The following is a 12,785-nucleotide window of genomic DNA, read 5'->3' as shown; positions in this document are numbered from 1 at the left end:
GTTCTTTTTCTTCCAGTTGCTCCTGGTTTCAACCCCCATCCAAACACCATAATTGTTCATCGTTATTGATAATTAACTGTTTAAATAAACCAAGGGGTAAATTTAGAATAGCAAAATTACTTGGCTACTATCATGTATATGTGCATTGAGGAAATTTCAAGGCAACTGTCCAATAAGACATAACCCAAGACATAGACAAGATTTTACTAACACTGGTTCACCAAAGCAGAATTGTATTTTAGATGAGTAAAAGCCACGATCTGGTCAATCCTTGTATTAGACAAGCATAGAATCAATTTTGTCTGGAACGAACTTCTAATGGGACTTATAGGGAGAACATTTAGAAGCTAAAGGGCCATCCCCTTTAATACCTCACCCCTCCCTCCTTTCACTTAATACCTATTTTACACAATAAATAAAGAATATAGGCACAAGATAATCCTGCCCCACTCAAACCTGAAATTTTAGGTTCAAAGCCTATATGAGCATATATATCTCTATTATTTTTACAAACCAAGTCAAAGGGTTATCAAAGGGTTATGCTTCATGGCAAATCAAAGAAAGTGAAGTCGAATTTAATTAAGATGAAGAGACTCCTCTTAATTCAATTTACAAATTGGAACTTCAAAGCTCTCTCTTCTAGAGCAATAGGATAATAAGGCTAAAATATTTATTAAGCACCCACTATGAGCTAGGTACTAAGGATGCAAATAAGAGTGAAGCAATTCTTACTCCCAACGAGCTTCCTTTCTACCATAACAGAACAGAGGTCATCTTGCCCAATCTGATAATTTTTTCAGTTTAAAAATCTATGTTTGCAAAGTCCTAGTTTGATGTGCCATCTTTGTGTGGAGGTGACCATGGGCTCCTGAGGGGTAACAGAACATAGGCTCTGGGAGATTCTGTTAAGTTGAAAAGGCTTCAAGTAAGGTTATAGTATCATATTAAGTCTCTTGTCCAAGGACTAACCTAGTAAAGTCCGTAAAGGTTCATTACTAGCAGATTGGATATAAGGTAAGGAAGTCTTTGATTACACATATGAAATAAAGACATTTCATATACAAAAATCCTTTTGTTCTGTGCAATCTGTGTGCCCTTCTAGACTGACAGTCGTGGAATTTTCAAGAGGGTAAGAAAGTTCTAAGAATTGCATGATTTTTAGATAATCAATGAACAATTCAGCTGCTGGGTACTCTAAATGTTAGGTTTGTTCAATGACTTTACCTTTGGAAGAACTGAACTATATTACTTTTGACATTTTATTGTTCTTTCTTTCTCTCTCTTTTTTTAATTGAGGCAATTGGGGGTTAAATGACTTGCCCAGGGTCACATAGCTAGTAAGTGTTAAGTGTCTGAGGCCGGATTTGACCTCAGGTACTCCTGACTCCAGGGCCAGTACTCTATCCACTGTGCCACCTAGCTGCCTCACTTTTGACATTTTAAATTATAAACAAATCCAGAAGATAAAAAAGAACTTTTAATTAAATAAGAGGTATCACATATTCTTTACAGAGATTAACAACGGATTTGAAAGAATTGGTTTTATGTGTTCCTAATTCAATAAGCAACATTATTTCTTTGGCCATTTTGGTTTATGATGTTTATAATAAATACAAGCAAAAGATAACCATGAAAGTAACTGTAGCTTGTGTTAGTATCTGTTGCACATCATGAAAAAGTAAAGAAATTATGTGAAGAATTTTTCATGATTCACCAAACTATGTCCATGTATATATTGATAGTGACTTTTTAAGAAATCAGTTTTTATTGATGACTTTTTGATTTTTTACATCACCATAACTGACCATGATAGAGGCATAAAATAGGAAGATAGGTGCTCACCAAAGGTATTCTTCATTGTCATGGATCTCAAAGGGATCTGTGATCTTACTGATTTGCATATCCCCTTCAACAATACAGAGCACAAGCCATCCATGTCTGTCCATCTTACATGAATGACTCCTCTCCATGTCCTCCCATAAATCTGTCACAATGGGGAGGACTTCCTCACTTTCTCCTGACATTTAGATGATACTAGTAGAGGACTGAGTCTATCTTCTTGGCATCCCTCATCCTTGCAACGTGACCAACCCATTGTCTATCATACATTTTCTTGAGGACATTTTTTATTCCTGTTCTTTGTGATTCCTTATTGTTTACATATTGCTGCCTGCTCACACCTTTTTGTGATATTCAATTTAATTTCTTTGGAGACCATTGTGTTCCTTTTCTCATAGCCATACAAAAACCATCAGTAGAATATTTGTATTAAAAAATGGGCCTTGGGGCAGCTAGGTGGCACAGTGGATAGAGCATTGGCCCTGGAGTCAGGAGTACCTGAGTTCAAATCCGTCCTCAGACACTTAACACTTACTAGCTGTGTGACCCTGGACAAGTCACTTAACCCCAATTGCCTCACTTTGTTTTGAGGAAAAGTTTGAGGTCTTTAACAATGGTTTGAAATTTCTCGAAGGCAATCCAATCTGCTTTTCCCTTCCTGTATAATTTTGAGCCCTGCTGTTCATTTGTACTGTCTCAGATATATCATATCATACCAATAAATAAAGTCTATAAATTGTCCATACACCGACTATCATAATCAGGACAAGAGACATTCTTTTTTTTGTTTGTTTTGTTTTTGGTGAGGCAATTGGGGTTAAGTGACTTGCCCAGGGTCACACAGCTGGTAAGTGTTATGTGTCTGAGGCTGGTTTTGAACTCAGGTTCTCCTGACTCCAGGGCTAGTGCTCTATCCACTGCACCACCTAGCTGCCCCCAAGAGACATTCTTTATCCAGTTGGTTTACTCTGTGCGCATGGTCAGGCCAAACTCTTCTGAGTGGCTGCGTATATCTTCTAGGAGTCTGTGTAAGGTTCTGGGGCTTGATGTAAATAGCACAGTGTATGTAGTCACAAAGCTAGCATGCACCAGAATTAGGATTTCATACCACTTCTTTCTGACACAAAGGCTGGCTATTCAACTACTGTTCTATATTCTCTGTCCCCATAAATGGGATATATAAACAAAAAGAGAATGGACTGATCACATGGTAAGATTGATGGAAAAAGAGATAGACTGAGTTCTGCACTTGTGGCTACGGAATGAAAAAAGACCTGAGAGAAGACCTCTAGTACTTTGAGTAGCTCCTGAGTAAATAAGGATTTATAGGAGAACTTGGAAAAGAATTACACAAGATGAAAAGGCATAGATAGGTGATACTCTCTATCAATAAAGGTAGTACCAATATTCATGAGATTAAAGAGCCATTGAAGTATAAGAAAAGTAAGTTAAGACCCAGTGAGAGGTCACACATTAGAATAGAAAGAATGATGAGTCTGGAGTCAGAGGACCTGAGGAATCCAAGCCCTGTTACCTGCTCACTACCTGTGTGACCTTGGGTAAGTCACTTAAACTTTTTCAGCCTCAGTTTCCTCATCTACCAGGGGAAAGCATTAGAAAGTAAGGGCTGAAGGCGGGACCTTATTTAGTTTTTGTCTCCATATTCACAGCACTGAGAGGCAGCATAAGACACGACTGTGTTCAATTTTAGAGATGTCACACTAACAAATGGAGGACGGTCGTGATAGAAATAGGTCCATTCCCATAAGGAGATATTGAAGGAACTGGGAACGTTTAGCTTGAAGAAAGGAACAGAGCTTTGGGAAAAGCTGTCTTCAGAAATGTAAAGGGTTGTTACATAGAAGAAAGAATAAACTTCTTTTCTCTTGCACTGGGAGTTATGAATCTGCCTTGGGACCCAGTTTCATAACTCCCAGTGCAAGAGAAAAGAAGGTTATTCTTTCTTCTCTTCTCCCCTCTGAGAAACAAGGCCTGTGTGGCCTGGGGAAGTCACTTCAGTGAGTACTCTAGGCAACTTTTTAAGACAACAAACTGCAGAGAAGGTTCCAACCTTTAATGGTAGAGGGAATTTCCTCATTTAGGAGTTCTCTCTCTCTCTCTCTCTCTCTCTCTCTCTCTCTCTCTCTCAACAAAATCAAAGATCCAGTCCCTAGCCTACCCTAAGTACCTAGGACAGTGCCTGACACAGAGCAGACACTTAATAAATGATTGTTGACTACTTGATTGAGGGGGTTGGACTACATGACCTTTGAGATCTGTTAGCTTGAAATTTATGATCCTATGACAGAGACATCAAATGATTTGTTCAAGGTCACATAATTTGTAATGATTGGGACTCAAACTCAGGTCTCTTTGCTATCAAGCCAGTGCTCAAGGAGTGAGGACTGAACTTTGCTTTTGTAATAATTCTAGGCACCTATAATTGTCTGGCAAGGTGCAATGAAATTCCTAAAAACAATCCAAATAAAGCAAAATGTAATTCAATTATCAAAAATATATAGCACACAATGCTTTTGAGATTTTTGTGACAAAACAGAACAAACAGGAATGCATCCTAACTTCACAGAGACTAGTAATTGGCTGGATTAGGGCCCAATAAGAAAATAACTTGTATCTGTTAGCCAGCCTTCTTGTTTAGGATATGGGCTAAAAACCACAGGGTCTTAATCTACATGCTATGAGCAAAATAATTCAAAACAATACCTCAAAATATTTCCCCCCAACACACACAAAAGCCACCTTACATTCAAAATGGTTCAATCCTTTTTTTAAAAAAATAAAATTAACCAGAGAGGTAGAAGGAAAAAATGGAGAGAGAGAAAGAGGAAGGGAGAGGGAGAAGAAGAGGGAAAGGGGGAGATGGAGAAAGGGAGAGGAAAAAGAAGAGGGAGAGAAAAGGAGAGAGAGAAAAAGGGAGGGAGGGGAGATGGAGAAGGAAAGGGAGTGGTTGGAGGAGACAGGGGGAAAGGGAAACGGAGAGAGAAGGGGAGAAGAGAAGAAAAAGGAAGAGAAAGAAAGGAAAAGAGGGAGAAAAAGAGGGGGAGAGGGGGAAAAGAGAGGGGGGAAAGAAGAAAAGGGGAAGGGAGAGAGGGAAAGAAAGAGAGAAGGGAGAAAAGGGAGAGAGAGAAGCATAGAGAGTGGGAAAGTAAGAGGGAGTCAGGGAGAGAGGAAGAGGGATAGAGATGGGGAAGAGAGGGAGGAGGAGGAAAAGAGGTAAAAGGACAAGGAGATGACAGATCGATGGGGGTGAAAAAAAGGGAAGCAGAGGGAGGGGGCAGAGGAAGAATGCTATTAGCAAGAAAATTTGTCCAGTGCCATGCTTCTACCACACTGCACAGCTTTTTCCTGCTCCTGACTTGCTGTGGGTGGCTGACCAGTCACTACTTACTTGCAGACCGTACAAGCAAAGCAGTTAGGGTGGTAGGTCTTCCCGAGAGCGGTCACCACCTCTCCCTCCACGAATTCCCCACAGCCATTACAACGCGTTCCATACATCCGCTGGTAATCCAGGGTGCAGAGGTATTCTCCGTTCTTTATGAAGAAGCCTCCTTGAGCCAGGTCACAGCCACATACTGGAGAAACACAAACATGTTTACAGCTTGGTTACGGAAACTTATTCACTGGGGAAAATGTGTCTGCAAATCAGGCTGATTGACTTCAGATTGAGAGTTGCTATTTTGGGGGGGGAGGGGAATGTGAGGTTAGTGCAGAGGACTATTATTTTCTGTCTCTCTCTCTCTCTCTCTCTCTCTCTCTCTCTCTCTCTCTCTCTCTCTCTTCCCTTAGGGGATATGGAATGTCTCATCCAAGTGAAATTCACTGGATAAGCCTCAGACTCCTCTGAAGTGTGTCTTAATTACAAATGTAATGGAACAATCTTTGATGAGAAGAGACCACAGGATAAGAGTAAATCAAATAAGGACAAAGCATGTCTACTACTTGCTCATACAACTGCTTGACTGTGGCCAGTATTATTGAGGCAATTAGCCAGTTTCCCTAGACACCCAAATAAGATGCTCCATGGAAGCCTAACATCTCAATTTTCCTCACATGCTTGAAATACTTTCCCATAATAGTGAAAAATGACAGAGTATCTCACCATTTGGTGTTGCAAGGAGAGATACAATTATAATTCAGTGGAAAGAATTCCAGATTTGAGAGTTGGAAGACCTGAGTCCTAATCATGGCTCTGGGCACTAATTAGCAATGTGTCCTTGAAAACAGGATTCTAGGATTCAATTTCCCCATCTCTGAATGGACAGAGTTGTTTTAGATGTTCTTGAGGATTTGTCACAGGTCCAATATTCTATGCTTAGGGTAGAAGACAAAGGGGAGGGGAAGTATCTTAGTAATTTCACAATCATATATTGCTTCAAGGATTACATACTGTTTTCACCACAACAGCCTTGGGAGGTAAGAACTATAATTCCCATTTTACAAATAAGGAAACTGAGGCTCTGAGAGTTTAAGGGGCTAGCTTAAGATAACACAGGTAATAAGAATCCTTCACTCTGGCCACTATTTCCACTTCCTCCCCATTGCAAAATTGGATTCTGCTCCTAGAACCACCCTGGATTCTGAAAGGGCAGTCTTATCCTTATCTTTCCTGTATGCTAGCCCCAGACCTCCAATGTACTTCCCAGTTATCTTCATGCCATGATGTCTCCACCCAGCGAATCTTATCCACCTCCTTCCCACTGGAAAATTGGACTTTACCCTTGGAACCTCTTTGGGTTCGGATAGCCCAGTCTTAGCCTTATCTTTCTTGGATCCAGGCCTCCAAAGCACTTTTCCAGTAATTTTTATGCCATGCTGTCTCCGCCCAGAGCATCATCTCTAACTACTTTCCCACTGAAAAACTGGATACCATCCCTGGAACCACTCTAGATTCCTATAGGATAGCTTTGGCTTTATCTTGCCTACATCCAGGGCTCGATGACATTTGAAGGTCATCTCTACCGCTGACGTACCCCATTAGCAACCCTTCCAAATCTTCTTTATATGTTGTCTTCCCCCATTAGAATGTAATCTTGAGGGAAGAGACTATGTTATATTTGTCAGAACTTAGGCACACAGTAAACAATCAATAAATGATTCATCTACTTAACAATCTAAGAGTCAGAGTCAGGATTTTTCAACCCTTGCCTTCTGATTCCCAGTCCAATAATCCTTTCCAGGATTCCAGGCTGTTTCTCTTAATAAAAGATTCCTAGTTATCACCCAGCATACATAACAAATCATGACAGACACTAAGTTTGGATCTAAGATTCTCTTCTATGGCTAAGAAATTCTGAGTTCCAAGGGACAATGCTAATGAGCAGACCAGGGGAACCAACCGCACACACATGGCCAAGCTGTTCATGCATGAACAGATTATGACAACTTTGTCTGTGAATAAAGAAGGCAAATTAGCCACCAAAAGGGAGGCTTCTTCCCTGCAAGTACACTTTATTAATGACAAACTATTATTGCCTTCTTTTCAATTTACATTACTATTACTTCCTAATGACCAAATCCTCTACCCCAGAATCCTCCTTTATGAAATATCTGCCAGTGCTCTGCTAAGGGGAGGAAGCCTACCAATATTCTTTGGGAAGACAAGAATATGCAGGTGTATCAGAGGTTTTGCCCTATTCGTTTCATAGTCAAAAATATTCTGTAAATTATTCTGTAAATTAGTTATGGGCTTTTGTATCCACGTTTCTTTTTCTTAGTACTGGCAAGGAGTTGTGGGTGATGTCTGATACAGTTGGCAGAGGGTTGTTTTTTTTTTCTTTTCAATTATCAGATTGCTCTCTGTAGGATTTCTTTGGTATTTTGCAACACTCTTCGATTATATGTTCATTCAAATGATTAATGAATCTAGATAACAATATAGGACTTTCTTAATGAACATAATGACACCCACATCCTCAGTTGGAGGCCTCTCTTAATTGGGAGCTACTTTTTATACTAACTTCAATGGGTGACTTGAAGAACAAGTTTGCTGCCAATCTTTCTCTGAAAACACAGCAAAAACTGCAAGCAGTTTTTCTGAAACCTCAGCTAAAGTAATCCAAGGACAGCTTGGATCAAATGGAATACCTCAAAGGCCAGAAAATAAGACAAAATGTGAAAATGTGAAATGTGAAAAGAAAACTCTGATTACCTTAACCTAAGAGAATGACTGCTTCAAAAATGGAGAGCGTGACTTTCTTTTCTTTCCACCATGACTATCCACTCCCCACTGCTCTCCAGTCCCAACCAATCCCATTATTTATTCTTAAATATGCTCAGCTCAGTGAAATCTTCTGCTTTTTAATCATATTCACCACCTCAAATATCCAATCAGTTGTCAAATCTTGACATCTTGACCTCCATAATATCTGTCCTATACTTCCCCTTCTCTCAACTCATTCCACCATCATCCTAGTTCAGGTCCTTATAACCTATTACCTAGACTAGTACATCAGCCTTCTTGGTCTCCCTAATTCAAGTCTTGCCCTACTCCAATCCATCCTATACTCAGCTGCCAAAGAGATTTTCCTACAAAGCAGATCTGACTACATCTTCCTCGCCCCCCCCCCAATTTCCAGTGGTTTCACATTACTTCCAGGATTGTATAAAGTCCTTTGTTTGCCACCGGCCCCTTCCAACCTTTCCAGTCTTCTTATATAGCCTTCCCTACACTCTACAATCCTGTCATTCCAGCTTACTTTTGTTGTTCCTCATGCATGACTCCATCTCCCATCTCCAGGCATTTACCCTGGCTCTCTCCAAGGTCTGAAATACTCTCTCTTCTCATCTCTGCCCCTCAAGATTCCTGGCTTCCTTCAAGACTCAGCTCAAATCTTCTTCAGGAGGCCTGGTTCATTTTCCAAAGCTGCTAGAGCCTTTACTTCTAAGATTACCTTCCATCTACCCCATTATGTATTTTATTTTCTCTCCCATTAAAGTGTAACCTTGGGGCAGCTAGGTGGCACAGTGGATAGAGCACCAGCTCTGGAGTCAGGAGAACCTGAGTTCAAATCTGACCTCATGACTGTGGGCAAGTCATTTAATCTCAATTGCCTCCAACCCCTCCCCCAAACCCACCACCACCAAACTATAACCTTCTAGAGGAAAAGGATTGTTTTCACCTTTCTTTGTATCCCTAGTGCTCAAAACAGTACCTAACTTTACATAATAAGTGCTGTGCCAGACTTTGGGGCTCATAATAAATACTCTATATTACATGTTCTGATGGTTACACATTTATATGGAGAAAAAGAAAAGCTCCTCTCTGCCCCCTTCACCAGTTCAAGAGCTCATCATCTTTCACCTATCATAATAGCCCGTAACTTTTCTCCCTGATTGGGGTCTCCCTATTCCTAAACCACCCTATCCATAGCTTCCAAAGGAATCTTCCAAGACACAGGTCTGTCCATGTCACTCCCTTGCTCAAAAACCTTCTGTAGCTCCTTATGGACTTTGTGGTCAACTATAAACTACCCTGACTGGCTTTTCAAATTTTACATAATCTGGCTCCAATCTATCTATCCAATCTTATTTCATATTACACTCCTTTGTGAACTTTACATTTCACTTTAAGTGGCCCATCGGTTCTCCAAAATCAACCTTTATATATCCCACATCAGTATAATTTGCCAAGGTCATCTCACATATCTGCAGTGAAGTCATTCTTTACCTCTACCTCTTAGAACCATTACCATCATTCAACACTCAGATCAGTTCTACCTCCTCTTTGAAGCCTGTACAGATAAGCCCAGTATTTGCTGAACTACATACTAGTGGGAATATGGTGACTGGAGGGAAATTGGTACAGTGGAAAGAACTCTGGCTTTGGAATAAGAGGATCTAGGTTAAAATTTCATCTCTAACACATACTGCTTGTGTGTAAGGGTAAGGGTTGATTTAATAAATCACTCAACCTAACTATGTTTATCAGGTGAGAATACCTCTACTGAATCAATCAACTAAAAGTATGAAAATAGATCACAGTTTGGAAGGAATGAAAGTCATTAGACCAGATTAAATGTTGCTATCTAGTAAAATTATTGGGATTGGTTGAGGATGAATGGATAAAATAGCTAGCCAGTCTGAACCTGAGCATTCAAATGGGTAGGCCAGTATAGAGAAATGAGCAATAAAGTCAAGGCTTTGGGAAGCAATTGCTTAAGGGAAAGAGAACTTCTGTGTCTTACTCCCCACCACCCCAAACAATAGTTAATCTTGCAAACTTTGACAAGTCAAAAAATTTTGAACTTTTCCAGGGCATCCTAACAGTGTCTCCAGACCAGCAGTGGCTGATAGCATCTGAATCTAGAGTTGAGGACAAACTAAACATAGTGAAGGAAGCCAGCTTTAGGACTTTCTGATTAGCCCAGCATAAAGCTACCCCACACCTACAGGGAAGGGAAAGGAAAGGAAGAGGCATTTCTATAGCACCTACTACATGCCAGGCAGTATGTTGAGTGCTTTTTACAAAATTAACTCATTTGATCCTCATAACAACACGGCAAGGGAGGTGCTATTATTATCCCTATTTTAGAGTTGAGGAAACTGAGGCAACAGAAGTTAAGTGACTTACACAGGGTCACACAGCTAAAAAGTGTCTCGGGCCAAATTTGAACTTGAGTCTTCTTGACTCTGGGATCAGCACTCTATCTACTGGACCCCATAGCCACCTCATAGGGAAACTTGATGAGAACCCCATAAAAAGGAGAAAAAGATTTATAGCAACCAGAATCTATGAGTTACCCACTGTGGTCTCTAAGTGGAGTCCATTTTTGCCAGGGCTCTATATATTTGTGGAAGAGCATGACTTTAATTTTGAGAAATGTTTGTATCAATTATTCTTACTCTATCATCTTAGTAAATACTTATTTCTACAAGCTAATTAAGTCTGGTTGGCTAATTGATATCAACTGATATTCAATGAGAGAAGCACTCCAGTTGGGGCTCATGAATGATAGTACTGGAGAAATAGTTTCTATACCCTTAGAACCTAGAGGGGACAAGTAGGCAGCTGCATTCTGGTTACTCAATTTGCTAGTCTGAGAGTGAGATGAGAGGATAAGCCCAAAGCTTATGCTACATAAGTCTCAACTTTTCTGGCCCCCATTTTTTCATCTGGAAAATTAAAGGGATGAACTAGATAACCTAAGAGGTACCTTTTAGCCAGGGGGTATTATAGAGCCGGCTCCAATCAGAGAGCTGATTGTTAAATTTTCATTGTGAGCATTTATGCATTGGAAATAAGCAGACGTTACAAACCAGAGACTGATTTATTGGTTTGTTGATTATCTAGACTTAAAAAAATTACGTAGAAAATGTTAATAATGAAGAATAGATTTAGACGTGTATCACAGTTACATCTTTTCCAGAAAGGTAATTATTAAACAATTTCCAGTATACCCATATTTTCAGCTCTAAATCTATGATCTTACGCTCCATATTGTATTACTCCTCCTGACCCCAGTAAATCTTTGAGGTAATAGTCTTGTTTTTGAATTTCCAATATTATTTTTTATTCTCAGTGCCTTGCACATTGTTGGTACTTAATAATTTTGTTGAAACAAGATGATACCTCCTCTCTTTTATATAGTGATAACACAGTATTGTGAACATAGCTTATTAATTAAATGGCATTCTGTCTAAAAATTGGCAGGATTTAAAATTTGTTCATTGATGATATAGGCAGTTGTGAATAAACTTGCTTTGCTTTCACAACCCAATGTCAGGAAACAGATTTCTCCTGGTGATTCTTTTTTTCCTTTCTTCCTTAGGCAACTTGGCTACCTGCAAAAGTCCCTGGCACATTCTCTTTATGGGAAAACAAGTACTGTATCCTTTATCTGGTGCCATCATAGTTGGGAACTGCCTTGAGCAGAAGGTACTAATAGGGATACATGAGAAGGCTAAGATTGAACTCTAAATAGTTAAAAAATCCTTAATTCTTATTGTTTCCTACTTTCTACTTCTTCCAAATAGCACCATAATGCCTTTCTTACAAATATGGTCTTTAAAATATAAAAGTAATCATCCCATTCACATCTTAAAGCTTATTTGAATAGAATATAATCTTATAACATCAACATTAATATTATTACTCATAATTGTCAAATTACCATCTAATTCTGGCCCTCTGAGATTTTATTTGGCATATCCCTTAATAACAAAGGTGTGGTGCTTTGGAAAAATTACTTTTTTTAAAAAGTTACTTATATTCAATGAAGAAACTTTTATATTATACCTTTGGACTTGTTGATTTGAACTAAATAAAACACCTAAACTAATTACACTTTTACAATAAAATGTTCTTTTTTTTTGGTCTCTTGATTTTTCTTTTATGATTACCAATTCTTGCTGAATTCCTTTGGTAAACATTTATCTACCTGTGGACTTTTTTTCCAGCTATCTTTCATGGCTCATTTTTTCCTTCTCCACTCCTAGTATTTTAGTTGATTCAGTAATTTTTAATAGAATCAGCAATTTTCATTGTTTTCTTCTAGTAATTTTTTGTTGGTTGGTCTGTGCACAGATTATTAAAAATTATTACTTCTCTCTGGTGTTTGTATTTATTTGTTTGGTGTTGGGTGTGTGTGTGTGTGTGTGTGTGTGGTGTGTGTGTGTGTGACCTGACTCTTTTTCATACTCTCATTATGCCATCCTAGAATCTCTGGTTAAATATTAAACACACATGATAAAATAAGCATGCACTATCCCTATGTTAATATATTGGCAAGGTATGGAGTATGGCCATTTGGCAGAGAGTAAACAATGATGAGAACTTGGACATAAACCCACTGCCCAAAGACTTGAGAATATAACAGCTCCTGAAACAAAGTAGGTGAGTCTTAAATGCCAGTTGATTTCTTGATTAGTGTGCTGAAACTAAAAAGATACATAAAATTTTTGTTTTGTTTCGTTTTTTAGGTGAGGCA

General features: G+C 39.1%; 1 protein-coding gene across 8 annotated transcripts in view; it reads right to left on the bottom strand.

Annotated features, from left to right (window-relative positions):
• The window catches only part of LOC122743064 (actin-binding LIM protein 1), a 157,069-nt gene extending 151,641 nt beyond the window's left edge, over nt 1–5,428 (bottom strand). For all 8 annotated transcript variants that reach the window (XM_043987750.1, XM_043987751.1, XM_043987753.1 and 5 more), the window contains exon 1: nt 5,249–5,428. In XM_043987750.1, the coding sequence (XP_043843685.1) occupies nt 5,249–5,355 (107 nt within the window). In that variant the 5' untranslated portion in view covers nt 5,356–5,428. The remainder of the gene's footprint in view (nt 1–5,248) is intronic.
• Between the last annotated feature and the right edge of the window lie 7,357 nt (nt 5,429–12,785).

This window comes from Dromiciops gliroides, chromosome 2 (assembly GCF_019393635.1).
Source record: "Dromiciops gliroides isolate mDroGli1 chromosome 2, mDroGli1.pri, whole genome shotgun sequence".
Lineage (NCBI taxonomy): Eukaryota > Metazoa > Chordata > Mammalia > Microbiotheria > Microbiotheriidae > Dromiciops > Dromiciops gliroides.
Note: the sequence above shows the minus strand (reverse complement) of the source record. Positions and strands in the feature narration are given on the sequence as shown.